At 41.6% G+C, this 18,018-nt stretch overlaps 1 protein-coding gene across 1 annotated transcript in view; it reads right to left on the bottom strand.

Annotated features, from left to right (window-relative positions):
* Positions 1-2,124: 2,124 nt before the first annotated feature.
* Positions 2,125-18,018, bottom strand: part of tmem117 (transmembrane protein 117) — a 38,220-nt gene continuing 22,326 nt past the window's right edge. The window contains exons 4-8 of the mRNA XM_076089411.1: positions 13,606-13,705; positions 10,893-10,990; positions 8,462-8,621; positions 5,257-5,386; positions 2,125-4,250 (exon numbers count right to left, since the gene is read on the bottom strand). Of these exons, the coding sequence (XP_075945526.1) occupies positions 3,589-4,250; positions 5,257-5,386; positions 8,462-8,621; positions 10,893-10,990; positions 13,606-13,705 (1,150 nt within the window). The 3' untranslated portion in view covers positions 2,125-3,588. The remainder of the gene's footprint in view (positions 4,251-5,256; positions 5,387-8,461; positions 8,622-10,892; positions 10,991-13,605; positions 13,706-18,018) is intronic.

The following is an 18,018-nucleotide window of genomic DNA, read 5'->3' as shown; positions in this document are numbered from 1 at the left end:
CATAAAGGGACTACGTCTACATTTCGTTGTGCAACCCCTTGCATTTGAAATTGACAGTGATTAAACTCATTTATGTAAAGACAGTCCACAAACTTCCAAATAGCAAAACAAAGCTTAATGATTTTTTTATGCCTCATGCAAAATTACAAATATAAATCTCAAGGTGGCGCTGGAGTAAAAGTCAGGGGATCAACAACAACATTAAGATTCGTCCTTTCGGTAATGTGAATATCTTTACTAAATAATAATATTCGTTGGAATACTAACCGTCAGATGGACTATTCTATGCACAGAGGCACGCTTTTAGCGTGGCTAACATCGTAAAATATTTGAAGTACCTTAGAAATAACAACAATAATAGTAATTTCTGTAGCAGAGCGTTTTTTCTTCCTTATGTTTTATCTTATTAATTATCTCACAGCGCCTTAGATTCTTTCAACAACGCCTTGGAGAGTTCCCAACCCTGGTTTGAGAGCCACTGCCTTAAACTAATTGTTCACTTTTCCTCCCTCAGACACTTTCAATCCGATCTATAACTCATTTACACGAATACATGTCCTGTAAGCGAATCCTGTCAGAGAAAGAAAAGACACATAACAAATTCAAATTGTTTCCCGCAGGCGTAAATCAAACGGCGGACAGGCCCAGAGCAGGGCTCACACTAATCTGAGCCTGGTGTCATGTGTACGCCGGCGACATATTCAAGTGTCCTTGTGAAGACAGTATCATTATTTCTCATATCGCCCGTATTAATTGGGTCAGCAGCTGCAAGAAGCTTGACCTGTTCTGTTGCTTGGCAACAATTTCCAAAGCATAGAGAAACATTTAAAACTTTAGAAGTTTTCTCGCTAAACAGATCAGCAACTCACTCTGATATCTGCTGAATCTCACAAAGTGGTCAGAAGAAAATAGAGATAACAAATGTCTTGATTTATTGATAACACAAGGTTCAACAGACATACAGCACACTGAGCAAACACCGAAAGAACAAACACACTTAAGGAACTGAAGGAAGTGTCAGTTTTGCAACGCAATTCAATGAAAACAGGATGAACAACAAAAGAGGAAACCCTCACTTTTAACCTAAACACATTACATCACAAACAGATTAGACCCTCCTCAAGTCCAGAGAGGTTCTGCCCTTTGGTGAGACACTGAAATCTAACGTCCTCATAGAGCTGTAATGTATAAAAGGAAAATGACAGAAACAATTATGCTAATTAAATTGACCTGTTCACAGAATGGCCTTTGTCAAAGACAAGTGTAGCGGTACATCTACGCACGTCGCCAGCCTCCAGTGCACACACGCACACGTTCACACACTCAACATGCACTATTAAGTATAAAACATCCTTTACAGACACAAATAGACACCTCTGCTTTCACAATGTACACACGCACACACACACACACACACACACACACACACACACACACACACACACACACACGGGGAGTCCGGAGTGTACCACCAGAATAATTATGAAGTTTTACAGCTTTGTATGTATAAAATCAAGTAATAAATGAATGCATAAAAACTATCTATTAATAATAAATGAATTAGAGGAACATTTAAATGGTGTATTAATAAACTACTCAAAAACATGTGAGCAGAGTACCACCTAAAAGTTAAACAGAATCCAAACCCACAGCAGCAGCAGCAGCAGCAGCAGCAGCAGCAGACGGAGCTCTGTCTAGCTTGGGATTCAACTTGAAGACGTGTTCACACATCTTTAAGCTCTAAAGAGAAATATTCAATTCAAATGAATTCTGAAATGAAAACTTGAAATGTTAAAGCAGCAGGCGGATTGTGAGAAACATTATGATAGACCGGAATATGAGTAAATGGAATATAAAAAATACATTTTTTTTTAAATACATTTTGTGATTACATAATTAAATGTATAATTTAAAGACAGAATAAAAAAAACATTAACTGGCAAATGTTGATGATCTTTTAATCATTATCATTTTACTTTAGTATATAAATATATAGATACCAGCAAATTTAATGAAATGATTTGAAATTGCCTTCTCGTCAAATGTATTCATTGATTATAATTAAACACTGCAGAAGTCTGTAAATATTCCGGTGGCACCCCCCCCCCCCCCCCCAGGCTACATGTACTTATAACAATGTTGAACAAACTCACAGTTAGGTTGTTATGGAGCAAAAGATGTGCTTATTTTTGATACTTTTTGGGGGAAATCATTTTCCAGGAAATTATAGTACATTACAGTCCATTATAATGCAGAGTGATGCAAGAATACTTAATATCATTCCACTCTGTCGTTCATGAATATATCTCTTTTAAATTTGCATAACATCTTATGCAGAAATACTTATTCAAAAAAACTGTAATATTTGGTATCGTTGGTCCAATTTCTATGCAAAGTACTTCATTAAATGTGCCGAACTTTTACAAAGCAGTATAGTTAGTAATGTAGTAATAATTGAGTTAGTATTTTGCACTTCACAGCAACTTCACAAAGAGCATTCTGTTTTGGACCTAAAGCTCCAAATACTGTTTATGTATTTTAAAGAGACTTTGGCAGTGAACACTTTCAAAGCCAGTGTAAAGATAAATGCTGCAGGTTTCAGTTGCATTTAAACATCAGGGATTTTTGTTTTTTACACGAGGAAAATGCTTCAAATAAATAATTTTTCATTCATTCACCATGACTGCGAAACTATTTCTAAGACTTTTAAGGTTTGTCTCGACATAAAGAAGCCCTGAGCTTTGGAGCAGAAGCCTCCCTTTGCACTTCAATGGCATGTTTATACCAAGGGCAAAACCACCTTTCTGACTCTGTTGGTATGCAGTCCAGGTGCAGCAGCCACATAAGCAATGATGAGGTGGCTTATTGGTTAACTATTTGATCTTAGCTGATTGCATTTATTATCTCTGCAACTAATATCAAAGCGATGGCCTACGAATAAGTCATCAACGCACAATGATGTCATTTCAACAAGAAGTGAGTGTAAGAGTGACGTCACACGAGAATAAATTAAAATGATAAAGTCTTAGGATCAAATGAAGTAACAATTGTCTGTATGCCTTGAAAGCAAATATAAGACATCGCTATAGTAGACTGGAACTAGGACATCTTCCATTTTGTTGGTTATAGTATTATATACTGAATGTTTCGATCTGTATCTGAAGATATTACATATCAAGGCACTAGTGTAGCAGTGATACAATAAAATCCACTTGTCAAGACTGTAGAAATACTCCTCTCATATAGGCACCAAAATAGTTTCCCGTGACAAAATTGAATTATGAAAATGCAAAATCCGAGTGAGCACCGTGTCAATTAAAAGTTTGCATTCTGTTTTAAAAGAGGTTTGTTATAAGAATTGGTGCCGTTTTAGAGGCTTTTTAAAAAGAGTGTTTTTTTCAAAAATATATTCAAACAAATGCAACTGCAATCATCACTTTGTCTCTCTCCTGAATCTCACCAACAGTTACGGTCAACTTCTCTCGCAGCTTCGCCTTTATCCGAAGAAAAGCGACGCTTTAAGATCTTGAGCTCTCCTTTTCAACCTGCCCACAGTTATGTAGTTCAAAGTTTCAGGAGCTCACGAGGTCACGGAGAGAGCTTATGGACATCAAAGGAGACGGCTGGTTCCTCCTGCTCTGCGCTGTCAATCACGATGCTCGGGTGCGTCTCTTGGGTCTCCATGGAAATAGTCGAGTGCGTGGAGGGCGTCGCTCCGAAGTGCGGCCCGTCCACCGAGAGAAGCATGTGCGTTCCCGCTCGTTTCAGACTGTCGCTCATGGTCATGTGCACCTCCTCCGGCGTCACACCCATCTCCTTGCTGTACTCCGACGGCGACTTCCTCTTTATCCTCTCGTACGTCTTGTCTTGGTTTTCCGGGAATGTCTCGCTGTCCTGAAATCGCCCGAACAACCAAACGAAGAACCCGAAGAGGACGAACGCCGCCAGGCTCGGGACGAAGGCCAGGGACTTGACGTAGAGGCTGGCCCCGGTGTAGCGGCTGTGAAGGAACATGTCCCGCTCCACGTAGGTTAGGTTGCTGTCCGGGTTGATGTTGGTGGAGCGCCACTCATAAGTGAGAGTGCTGCGGTTGAAGAGGATGAGCGTTTCCGGCTCCTCCACTGTAAAGATCTTCTCCCCGGGCCCGACATACTGACCGTACTCGTAGGGCTGGTAGAAGATCTGGTTCTTCCACATGTTAAGGTCCAAAATCAGCACAAGGAAGATGATCCCGTAGTTGAACCACTTGCCTGTAACGAGACACGACACTTCTGTTAGATTACAAACAAGGCTATCTTTGACAGCGAAGCAAAGAATAAACAAGCATTCACAAGCCTACTCCAAACAAGATCCAGAGAGCAGAGTCAGACAGATAGATACGCTGTCACCTTCGTTTATCATGAATCCCTCTCCCTTTGCATATATCTCACGCATTAAGGCAGATCCATTTGTAGGTGCTACTGCCTCAACAGTATCTTCTAACGAGATCACTACATTACCATGAGACAGCCATCTACCCAGGTTGACTGATAGCAGGCAGATGTCTCCCCGGGCATACGTGACACCTTTCCCTTCCTTTCCCCTGAGATATGCTGTTAATAAGCTTTTAGTTAAACCAATCACGTCGCACCGGAGCCATTTCCATAATGCTTAATGGATATGCAATGCATTAGGGTTAACAACCTTTCGCGAATCACTGAGCGTTTGAACAGCTTAACATTTAGCACGGGAACATTGGTTTTGCCTTCTCTTTATGGTTGTGAGTCGGCGTGTGCACGCAGCGGAACAAAATGGAGAAACCGGGAGGACGGTTCCGAATGGGAAATACACTCGCTCTCCGAGAACATTAAGACACGGAGATGAGAGATGAGTCTCGCACGGCGGGGAGGAACACGAGGAACAGGAAAAAACGCAGTTGCAGCGGCGGAGCCACCTGTGTGCCACATCAGCTACACATGTATTATAAATGGTTGCTGTGGTTTAACCATCAAACTGTTTCCCCTACGGAGGAAAAGGGAAAAGTAGAGCAGGGAAAGCATTTTTTGGTTCTCACAAAACATTTGAGAAATAGGCCAAACCATGAGTATGTCTCGCTTTTGGACCATTTGATTTCTTTTTACTTTACTTTGTCTATGAAAATGTGTGTTAGTTGACTTTAAGTTAAAAACTATCTAGTAATGCTAAAGATACTTGAATGAAACAATGAGATGACGCCGTTGTTTGTATGCAGCAGGCCGTGCACGTGTCCGCCCGTACCTGTGATATGAATGTGGTACTCCTCTTTAAAGATGCTCTTGCAGACAGGAAGCTTGACTTTGACATGCGTTGTTGACATTCCTGGTAAATTCATATCCAGGTCACCCATGAAGTGAGGGAACTCCCAGTCCTGAAACAAACACACACACACACAGCCTGGCATATAAGCTTATTTTACGACTGTGCTCATGTAGCCTCAGTTTCAGATTTAAATAACCACATTGGCTTGACAAATGTCAGCCATGTATCGTGCTTTATTGGGTGTTGAACACTGAACTTTCTCATATTAGCTGATATTAAGTCTCTGTGGAGTCACTGACTGGAGGTCAAACATGCCAGCTGCCGTAGATTGTAGACTGCACTTTGTGTTTACAGGTTTGTGTAATGTACTAATGTGCACTGGGATTTCAACTTGTCAAAACACATCAAGAGGTCAACCAAACTGACACGTAGAGGCTGCCCATGCCCTGTGGTGTCACGTGGCTCTTTGTGCTCTTGATAAGGTATCCAAAAAAAAGAAAGAAATTAAAATCAAATGAAAGATTTTTTTTTTTTTACAGATGGCAAGAAAATTTTGAGAGCATATCTTTCTCAAAATGTGGGTGCTGTGAAAACTATGTGTTTCCGAAACAATAATGTCAATAACTTTTTCAATGAATAGAGGAACAGTTCATATGAAAAATCACCAAATTTGAATATGTGTGTTTTTCACTGGACAGTGATGAAATGTAGAAACGTGTGCTTCACTTAGTGTGTGTTAAGAAAATGAAAAATGTACCATCTTACATTCTTTCCCAAAATACTGCCTTGCAAGTCCTCTGGGGCCTGTAAATGACTCTGTAACATCTGAAATAGTTCCTTCAATTAAAAAAAGTTTATTATTGTAAATAAATGCCATAATTGTATTATGATAGGCTTTATTTTATAGTGACTAAGCTGCTACTGTTAAAAGTGCAATACATATATGTTTTATATATACTCTTAAAATCTTAAAGTATAACTGTATTTAGTGACTTTGCATTATGAAAATGTGTTATTAAAATGGCACAGATGAAACTAATACAATTTTTTATAAAATCACACAAAGACTGATGGCAAAGAAAATTAAAATGTTTAAAAACGTTTCTTTCTACTGAGCTGACTTAATCATCTTGCAAATGAGCTTTTATCGTCTCTATTACAGGAAGAAAACACATGGTAAACGTAATTTCAGCATTTTTCATTTCTGATTAGCTCCATTTCCCCTCGGTTCCCGTTATTTGCACGGAGCTTGCTGCATCACACTACCGCACGTCTACATTCGCTGTATCCTCGTGTGATCCGGAGTCTCCCGTGCCACTATCTGTGAGCAGCATAACAGCTTGGTGATGGCCCCCTGGATATTAATTAAGTCCTCCACTCCTCTTCCATATCTGCAGTATCTGTTGCTATAGCACTAACAGGCATGGCATTTAAGCCATGCACCTCCCTCCCACCAAATAATGAGTCTCTGCTAAAACATATATAGGAAGAGTATACTGGCAGTGTGTATTGGCATATCATCCACAAATGTAAATGTATATTAATATGCAAAGGACATAGAAATCTGACATTCAGCTGGGAAATGCAGAAAAAACAGTTCATACACAAAACTGTCGAAATAGTAAAACCCAGCTTGGAGGCATATCCAGACAGGTCATTAATTGGAGTATTAATTAGTTTGAGAACAACAACAAGCATCTTTTCTCATGGAGGTGAGAGATTAACTATGGCACCCCTGTGCTCTGAGATGGAGGCGAATGAAGCTGTAGGGAGGGCTAAATTTGCAGATGAATTTTTATCGACTGGTGGAACGTAGCGACGGCCGACCAGCGCATGTGTGCCGCGTAGCAGCGCGGGCTAACTTGACTCATAAATAACTGTAGTAGAAGTGCTTGCTGTACACTGTGCAGAAAATGAGAAGGGCCCGTCGTAAACAAATCCATGCGAGTGGAGAGCGATATACCGCCAAGTCAGAGGGAGAGGGAGTCGCCGGAACCAGATGTCTCGGGGAGTCAAGCGGAGATGTCAAAATAGGGAACGTGTCCGTCACGTCACATCAGATCAGTGGCTTTTTCAGAAGGCTGGGAAAGCTGGCCTCAGCAAGACACCAGCATTTCTGTGAGGAAACGCTCGCATACTGTAGACTGAGCCGTTTCTCTGTATCTGCATAATCACAATCATTGGGTGAATGAATGAGAAAAACACCACAGTGTGAAGTAATTACTGGCCGGAGCAGCCAGAAGCCCTCCTTAAAATAATGAATTGTTTCAATAAATAAGTCTAGAAATCACTTTTAGTTCCAACTCCAGTTCTAATACGTATTACCATGGTAATTATAGTGGTGTCCTTGCCAGGTTTCTGTGGAGCGGTGTATTTGTAACACTGGAAGATGTTCTCCCATGCAGCCTCTTGGTAATAAGCATAATCCACAGAGTAGACACGTATATTTAGGAGATACCAAATATTAGTCTTGCAGCGTGTCCTCTAATACCCACCAACAAGGCCTCGTGAAATACGTTCATTAAGTATTTGGAGAGGCCGTGTTGAATTAGGCTCGCAGTCAAGCCACATACTGGCTCCTGGCTAGAGGCGTTAAGAAAAATAAAATAAAAATCAGGCCTTCTCTCACTCTCTTTCTCGTCAATACAGATATGTGTTGTTTTTTTCCCCAAGACAAATACATTTGCATATTCATGAGCCACTGACACAGGCTTTATTGATGTACACTCCTGTGGGAGAGAGGACATCGGGTTGGGAAAAAAAAAGGGTGGAAAGAGAAAGTGAGGAAAAAGTCCAATCTTGTGAGTCATCATTAAAGAAAATAAACTTGGCTCACAGGGGAGTCGGGGAGGAAAGGGTGAGTTCATGGCTGAGGCCTGGGAAAGAGGGATGGAGGGACTTAAAGAGAGGAGATGTAAAAGAGTAAACAAGAGTTTGTATTTATCTATGTATTTGTGGGTGTATGTATGTGTGTGTGTGTGTGCATGCTTTTGTATCCATGCCAACTGAGAGTGATCAAACACCCCTCTCGCTGCTCTGTGCCGCAGTGCCCCATTGATGAATAGGAGAGGAGGGAGGGAGGGAGGGAGGGAGGGAGGGACGGGAACTGGCAAGATGGGTAGCGAAGTAAGCCAAGAAACCTCCCAGCTCCCTTTTTTTAATTGGCCTCAGGGGAGCGGTCTACCTGCATGACAATGAGAAGGTCGAAGACCAAGACGAAGGAGGCCAGAAAGGCCCTGGAGACCTCGTCGCTGGGCAGGAAGCCTCGGTTCAGGTGGTCCCAGCTGATCCAGTCAGTACTGATGACCAGAACCACTACCGACGTCAGAGAGAAGAGCACTGTCCTGCAAGGAGAGGAGAGGAAGAAGGGAAGGACGAGAGGAGGAGAGGAGAGTAGAGGAAAAAAGGAAAAAAAAGATAGGAGAGAAGAGGGTAAGGAAAAGAGGAAAAGGAGGAAGAGGAGAGGATGTAAGAAGAGAAGAGAAAGGAAGGAAAGGAAAATAGATGAGAAGAAAGGAAAGAAGAAAAAGTAAGGAGAGGCACAGAGATGAGAGGAAAAGAGAAGAGTAGAAGGAGGGAACGAAGGTAAAGGAAACAGAGGAGAGGCAATGGGAAAAGGCAAGAGGATGGGAGATGGAGTAAAAAGGAGGGAAGCAGAGGAGAGGGGATGAGTGAAGGGAAGGAAAGAAAGGGGGAGAGAGGCGAAGACACAAAAGAAAAAGGAAAGATAAATCATTGAATGACGCACATTAAAAAGACCTTGAAAAACGTTTAAATATAACTTCAAAATTTCAAACTACGTGATGTGATCAGTTAATATTGTATATCTTGGAAGACAAACAGCTCCACTTCCTCACCCACGTCAAACACAAGAAAAGATAAATCAGATGAATTCAGTTTCTCTTTTCGTGGACTCAATAATGTATTGAACAACAATTTTACCTGGATTTGAAAAATGGCAGCAGATAAAGCTCCCAGGAAGATGAATGTGCAAAATAGAAAACGGTATCTGTTTGTGGATGCAGAGACAATGCAATTCAAAACCCTTCTGCATACATATTTCCATGTATTTCCATATTTAACATTGAGCCGAACTATTTCATTCACCTGCATGCAGCAATTGCTGTGTTCTTTTTTTCTGTAATCCTTCACACTCTCCGAATTGTGTTTATGTCACATTGCTGTAATTCTGCATTAACTGTTTACTGGGAAATGTCTCCGCCATCGGAGGAGAGGCACATCGAGAAATGCTCGTATTATCCTCCTCTGTGCATTGTGTCTCAATGTCACCCAGTGATTGCTGTGCGGTTGTGTGCATTCTCCCGCCACACATCGGCTGGCTGCATTGCAGAGAGCGAATGCCAGCTCATATCCCATTTCAGCTGTGAGGGAGATGCATTTTTAGGGTTGTATTATTGCACAGTGAGATTCTTTTCCTCGGCTATATAGGCCCATTTTTTTGGCACCGTCTTTTACAATTTGCCACGACCCTTCAGCGCATATCGACAAGATGTATCCAGCAACGCATTTTATCAATCATATTTTCAGCTCTGAATTTCAAACGAAAGCTCATCAAATCCGGCATTGATTGAGGACAGTGTGAGTCGGGGCATCCGTCGATAAAATCAAGGGCTGCGGAAAAAAAGTCCGAACAATTCGACTGCTTGCATTCTAATCGCAGGTGAATCAATTCTGCGAAAAGGAAATGTTAAACACCGCAGGCAAACGTCTATTGTGCCGACCTCTCTGTGTACATATCAAACTGTTTCAACCGTATCCTCTTCCCCATGTCCCTTCACTTCTCGCCATGACCCTAAAGTGAACCACCGGAGAGGAATTCGCCTGTCGCGTTTTGACTGACAGCACTGAGCCACTTCGGTGAATGAACACCGCCGGGACCGCGCACTGGTGGTGTAATACATCAAAACAGGGAGCGCTTTACTCGGTCGTCTAGTAATGGCCGCATCGGACATGGTTTGCAGCATTTGTTTAGCAGTTATTTAAGGGTCACAGCTTGTGGTAGGAGAAGGAAAAGGCAGGGCTATGGTTTGCCCCGTGACCTTGCTGTGTCCATTGATTTTCACCCTGTTCTCCTAATTAAAGGTGCTGACACTGAGTGAGAGAAGATTAACACGGCTATTGACTGCGTGTAACCCTGCAACGAGCTGGAGCGACCACACGTGCGCACACACAAACACACACTACACAGCCTTCTAGGAATACATAATGCATTTTAGTAAGTAAGTAGGTAGAGAAATTGATATGAAATCTTATGTGCATGCAGACAAAGATACACATGGTGTAATGATTACCGGTTTTACGATTGACCACGGCCAAATTCATGATTTGGTGTTACCGTTTCAAATTTGAATTGTTATTAAAACCGTTTTGATTAATGTCAGTGTATTAGGTAGAAGTCTGCTCCTCTGTGGAATAGTGATTCGCTCCTGTTGGTAGCTGTCAGCGTAGTAGTGCAGCGTGTGTACAGTTTAGGCTATTTGTTGGTGAACAACTCCTCAAGACCCGAGCCACGTTTGTCCCATTTCTCTTTCTAATATGTGTTGTATTTTCATACGGTTTCATCTCTAATGGTCTCACGGAGTTTATCAACGTACCAGAAGAGAAAGATCCTGTTGTTGCCTTGCTTCCAGAACCTTCTGGCTGCTTTGCCCCAGTCTGGGTAGTGCTGATCCTGGAGCATCATATCTGTCACCTGCAGAAAGGGAAAGATGTGCTGAATTACTTATGAAGAATGGATGTAGAGGACGTTATGCCAGTTTAGCTTAGCTTTCCATAAAGACAGAAAACGGAGGCAAACTGCAAGCCTGGCTGTGTCTAAAGGTAATATTCCGTATATAAAGAACACTAATTAACATATTGTTCCTAATCAGTGCAAAAACTGAATTGCAAAAACCCAAGTTCAGTTCAGTTGTGGCTTTACAAATGGGGTTAATGCTGCACTATTTCCTACTTCCTACTTCCTTCCTGGAAGTTACGTTAATCCATCTTTTGGTCACCAAATGAACAATTCCAAATGACCCAGGTTATTAACACACACAAGACAAGTGATTATATGCTATTTATGTTCAACTATTAAATAATTGATACTGAATAACACTTTATCTGTGATTAAATACTAATGAGTCTGTAATAACCTTCAATAAATATTGACTTGTTTAATTATTATTAATGTTGAGGTTGTACCTGTCTTTCCACTGCCTATAACAGTTGGTGATAATGTTTTCACACGATTCATCTTAATGTCATCACTAATAATAAATAGTAGATTTTCCTCAGTGGATACAGAGTTGTATCAGGGAGCGCGTTATACACGAGTATAATAATTGCCCCTGTGTATTCTTTGAGCCGAGCCACTGCTGCAGGAGCAAGGCAGTCCGTCAATAAAGCGCCTCGCTGCAGTTACTGTAGCTCGTGTTGAAAAAGGGATTTGAATCAGGCAGCGTGTTCGAGATGTTTCTGCCGTTGCAGCATTGTGGAAAAACAGACACTTCCTGTTCGCTCATCTCGTGGAGACACACTGTAAATCTGCAAGGCGAGGGAGACACAGAGGTCATCTTCAAAGTGCCTTGTTGAATTAATCTAATGTAAAAAACCTTGTGGGTAATTTCTGGAATCAGCACTTTGACTTGGCCCAACTTTCTCTCTCTCTCACACACACACACACACACACACACACACACACACACACACACACACACACACACACACACACACACACACACACACACACACACACACACACACACACACACACACACACACACACACACACACACACACACACTCTGTCTCCCTGATTCACCTTCTCACTTGCTGCTTCCCCTGTCTCCCTTCTGACCAGACTTCTGCATTTCCCTTTCCCCTTCACCTCTGTTTCTTACTCCTCCCCCTCTCTCCTTCCACCCGCTCTCTTTCTCTGCAGTATGTACTCTAGAATACTAATGTGACCGTTGAGGGAGCTTGTCAAGTTGTCTCAGCTGTGTGCATGTCGGTGCCAGAGCCCCACTCCTCCCACCACAGGTAGTCCACTCCCGCTGGAGCTCTCCTCCTCTCTTTATGTTGACAAATGAACAGAGGTAGGTTTCTCCTCCAACACACTCTGTACCTCCCTGTGCATTCATTGTTTCCTCCGACCCATCTTAGATCAAACTGCATGTTACTCTGAGGATTTGGTAGCAGATTGGACTGGATCGGCACAGGGAGCTTGTAAGGGTGTGTCTTACGACGGTAGAGAGAATACACCTGACCTAGTATTTAGAGGAGTGTGTGAAGAATGGCTAAACCATGTATCTTCCATATGATTTTAATATACTTGTGTATAATATACTGTGGATGAATAAAACATTTAAGTTCAGCCTGAGCTGACAGAGGACTGTCATTGTTGCTAATTAGCTAATATAAAAGGGTATATCCATCGTACTCCAATCTATCCTCTCAGACTTGGCTCAGAGTGTGGCTGCAGAGTTGGTTGTGTGAGGGTTAAATTCCGTGCATGGACAGTACAGCAGTATTCAATTCGGGTTTAATTACCTCAAAAAACAGGCTTTGGCTGATGTGAGGCATCCATGTTTGTTTGCTTTTTCGGGCACTTCCATGAGCACCAAATCGAAAAGATTAGAGCAGTTGGAAAAATGTGATAATCACGGTTGTGATTTGGATGTTTTTTACTTAAACATTTATTTACAAGTCAGAAAATGGTAATTATGGTAAATCTAATAAGACATGTACATGGCACAAGACATCCTTCATCAGTCACTGCTGTGCTTTGAAGCTAAATGCTAAAAAAACAAACATACAATTAGCAAGCTAAAGTGCTAACGCTTACAGCTAGCTAATGGCTAACGTCAGATGTTACCGGATGTTAACATGCAGACGTTTTGCATAACACTTTGGTGAGTATCATACCTCAATACTTTTTCGGACGGATTAAGTATCAAAAATTGTGTAGCATGTTGGTGTAGCATACTAATGTTTTGCAATTTAGCATCTTCAACATGAGCTTTTATCTCAAAAACAGCTGCAAGACTTTGACTATTGAAACTGGTTGTTGAATTTAGAATTATCTTGTAATGAAAATACCTGTTGAACAAGTGGAAATGTTGCCCTGTTGCAACTTGATGAATCACCAAAACATTAAGATTCATCATCTGGGAACCATGAATATTTGCACATTACCAAACCATGCTGCTAGCGTGGCGCTAAAAAGATCATTTTTGTATCAGTGCTTTTAATAATGCAGGATTAAAATTCTAAATTGAATATTTCCTTTCATAAGTGCAAACTTCTCTAATGTCTTTAGAACCTCACCATCCAGGCAGTGACAAAGTCTCCCATCCACGTCCCCACCGCAGCAATCTTCATGAAGCTCTCATTCCGGATGCCCATGTAGTCCGTCACCATGTGAGGCCTGTGAGGAAAGAAGAGCAAGAGTGAAAGGGACATAAAAAATGAAGTAAATGTTATGAGGGTAGTAAAAGGAGGCAGACACGGAAGGGGGCAACAAGACTCACAAAATAGAGGGGAGAGTCAGTGCAGGACGAAGAGAAAACGGTCACTGCCGCTAAGTATCATGATACTAGCTGTCAGAGTAAATCAATATCAATCTGATCCTGTGAAAACAATGAGCGATGGCTCTACCTTCCATAAAGCCCTGAGGATTGTAAACAATTTAGACCAGCGCCATGGAGTTTATGCACTAGCACCGCTTTCATTTGGTCCTGTAGTGTTTGGCAAATTATCCATTTGTTTGGCAAATTTGTCTCATGTCTAGTCAATTTCAAATCAACATTGCCCCCCCCCCCCCCCCCCCCTATTAATGCACTAGATCTGACTGAGCTCAGTTAACATCAACTGCAGCAGCACAGAAGCAAAACATAGACAAGGTCAAGACGTGCCATTAGTGAGACAATCTCACATGGAATAGTATCTGATGAGAAATGACATGCTTTCTTTTGGAGTCCTAGTTATCCCTTCATCTCTGTACAGTAAGTGAAGACGAGAAAGCTTTTGTTCAGCCCCACAAACTCACCCACACAACACACTCACACACACCACATCACTCTGTTTTCTCCAGGTAATGGCGCAGGGAGGGAGGAAAAGTGGGTCAGTCGCCTCCTATATGGGACCCGTGCCGGGGAGAGAGGGGGAGAACAGAGGGGAGCGAGGAGGCCTGTTTGATCTCCTGGCAGCAAGTGTCTTAGAAGCTGAGTTGAGCAGGTGGGGCACCCATCACCTCCTCCCCTCAAGCCCCATCTCACTCCCCACAGGTCACAATCATGAATATAATAGACGGCGATGGATAGGGCTCTGGCTGTGCTTTCAAGGGGTCGTATTTGAAGTCAATGGCTCCATTCGTCTTTGTTTCCCCCCGGTCATTTTCTGGCCGCCAGCAGACACCGATAAAATTGTTTTCTATTGCACAAAGAGGCTCTGGAAAATCTCCCCTACAACCTGCTGGTGTACATTTCATTTCCTCTCTCTATAAATGCTTCATTTTCTTTTCCTTTAGCTGATTGCATTATGAGTTCCACGCGGCGTGCTGTTCACTTTGTAAATGAGTCGTTGTCAGACAAGTCTAAACAATCTCTTGAGAAGCAATGGAGGGTAATCCTTTTAAGTTATTAGCTAATGTAGCAGCTTTAATAGGTGTTCATTTCGAATTAATGTTAATTGCTCGTGCCTTTTTCACATTATGTATGAGTCTAGACCTGAGAAGCATAATAAATGCTCATAGGCAACACAAAACGATGATGACTGATTGTGGCAAACCAGTGACCCAAAATGTCAACTACGCGTTGACTGCAATTGTGTGCAAAATACTCTTCCTTGGAAGGAAACATTATAAATCATATGTTGTCAATGCAGCATGCATTTAACAGATTTGACAGGATTTTATTGACGAAAACGTGCAGTACCGCGGGTGACGTATTGCCTCGCAAATAAAACAGCCTTGATTGGAATGGCGATTTATATCTGCATTAAGTCAGTTAGACATTCAGCGGCTTGGCACTGCTCCAGTTACCAAGGAGAACCCATTGGGAGTCATTTAGCTGCAGCGAAATACTGATCGATACTTCTGGAAATGCTGTCTGGCACCACATGCGAGGCTTTAAATCTAAAAAAGAAACTACCCCGCCGCCAACCCCCCTGCCCTTCTCACATATTTAATTGAGCAAATGTTACCCCTGTGCTGAAAGAGATGGTTTTATTTTTTCTGCCGAGCACCTATGATGAGTTTGGGGACTCTTCACACTGCATGATCAGAGGCAGAACTCTCTGACTTATTCATGCTGACTGAAAATGTAATGGCCTTTAGAGCCGGATGACCTAATGAGAGAATTCAGTGTAGTGGAACATCAGTACAGTAGCACCATGAATAATCAGCCCCAAAATGGCCCCCGTGGCTTAATCGCAGAGCCAGTGGCAGTGCCAGCACGGCCGGCTCAGCCAGCTCTGACCCCCTGTGGAATGTTATCAGGTCTCCCACACTTCTTCGGACAAAATACTCAAGGACATTTCAATGCCTTTCAAAAGTCTTGTTCCATCACGTGCAAGAAATTACAATTTTGCGCTACAGAGGGTACGGAGTTATGGAGTTATGAGTTTGGACATTACCCCTGTGTGACATTAACATGAAAAAGGCCATTTAAAAGTGGTCATCTGCAGGATCATTGCGTTTTTATTTTTGCTTTAATTATCTCAAGTGCTTAGAAATCATCGTCATGGTTATGAGATTGCTTGGTTAGAAATTGTGGATAGTACTGCAACGTCTCTTTCTTTGTGCTGTACATTACTTTGACTAGTGCTAGTACTAGCGTTCGGAAGCTTGCAGCTTTCTCGAGAACCACATATGCAAACCCCAAGAGCAAAACACCTCCCATGTCGTAGGTTGCAATGCGCTCCATTTGGGTACAAAAGCTCACACAAACATCGACAGAGAGCGAGACGCACCCAGTATAACAGTTAATATGGTAGCGAGGGACAGAGAGCAGGCTGTAGCCAGCATGATGTTAGGTAGTGCGACAGCTAATAGGGGACCCGTCTCAATACCCTGTGTACATAACGCACTACCAATAAATATGTCCTGAAGATCTCAAGAGCTTGCTCTGCAAGTCCTTGAGTCCTCAGCAATACAACTGCCAAGTGTGAAGAGGATGAGACGAGTGGTTGTCGAGAAACTCAAAGGACAGACAGAGACTTCTTTTTAGTTTGATAAAGCTTCAGTTTGTGACAGCACTCCTCTTTTCCTAGTCTGTTTTGCTAATACTGCACATGTTTGTATTATAATTCTTCCATCTATATTCACTCCAGTCAAATGGATCTCCTGCTGTGCACCAGATTGTTTTTTTTTTATAATTACGTATCAGTTGAATATTGTTTTATTTTAGGTTTTGATAAACTGGGCAGTAATTCAGTGTTATTATGTTGGAGCATGCTGTTGTAGTCACGGCTTTTTAATAAGGTGCAACAACGTACGGCTGCAACTAATGATTATTTTCGGTATTGATTAAGTTGGTTCATTGGGAAATGGTGGAGAAAAAATGCAATTTCCCAAAGCAAATAGTGATGTCTTCAAATCATTTTAACAGACCATCAGTCCAAACCCCCAAAGATATTCAATTCAGGGATGCAACTAAAGATTATTTTTTATGATTGATAACTCTGCAGATTATTTCATTGATTTATCCATCGGATACCCACTATATCATCCCAGAGAAAAAGGTGTTGAAATAGCTTGTTTTGTCTGATTTACAGTCAAAATAATCAGTTTAATAGAACATATGACACAGAACAAGTTCCCCGCATGTACCATGTTTTGCCGTTTTTACTTAAAGGGTGACTGAAATGGTTACTCGGTCATCAAAATGACTGGCAATACATTTTCAGTTCATTGACTAATTGATTAATTATTGACAAATTCTTCCGGCTCTTATACAATGATATAAATCATATTTTACATGCCAATGTCTGGAATTTGAACTTAAACGGGTATCAAACTTGTTTACCATTGATTTGGGTTTTATACATTTGATATATTATACATCATAAATTGTGCAGTAGTGCAGTAGATCACCATGACAGAGGACTCTTACAAATGTATTGGCCATGTAAAGAAGTTTTGAATAAAGTTATCTTAAACAACCTGCAGCACAGTGCCAAAAACACTTTTGCAATGCCATGCTTTCTAATATTCCATATATTCATTAATTCAAAGAAAAAGGTTTATGGTTTAATTTTATTTGTTTAATCAAATTCTCAACCCAAGGTTCACCAAGGCCCATGGGAGTCTTGGTGATTAAGCTTATAAAACAGCATGCTGAGAGAACTTTCCCTACTCGGAGTCATCAATACTCTTGAGTTCCATTTTTCTTTCACCGTCCATTTGGACGTACAGGCCTTCATGCAGGGTTGTATAATCTTGTTTGCTCTGTCAGGCAGCCGGTGATTTAGAGAACGTGGAAACTAAGTGACCTCCTCTGCCCTGTAAAGGCTGGACTCATTCAGAACATTAAATTGTGACCTTGGCTGGCTCCACATTGAAATGCATTGCCTGCACAACAACGTCATATTTACAGTATAACACTGAGCAGCATTAGTTACCAGGGCGCATAAAGCTGTCAATACACACTCTTTTTACTATCACTACAGCATCTCTCAAGGCAACTTAGTGCTTCAATCTCAATTCATCACTCAGCACAGAATGAGCACACGTATTGTATT

This window comes from Anarhichas minor, unplaced genomic scaffold (assembly GCF_050575085.1).
Source record: "Anarhichas minor isolate MPS153535 unplaced genomic scaffold, ASM5057508v1 ptg000011l, whole genome shotgun sequence".
Classification (NCBI taxonomy): Eukaryota; Metazoa; Chordata; class Actinopteri; order Perciformes; family Anarhichadidae; genus Anarhichas; species Anarhichas minor.
The sequence above is the reverse complement of the archived record's forward strand: the minus strand, read 5'-3'. Positions and strand labels throughout refer to the sequence as shown.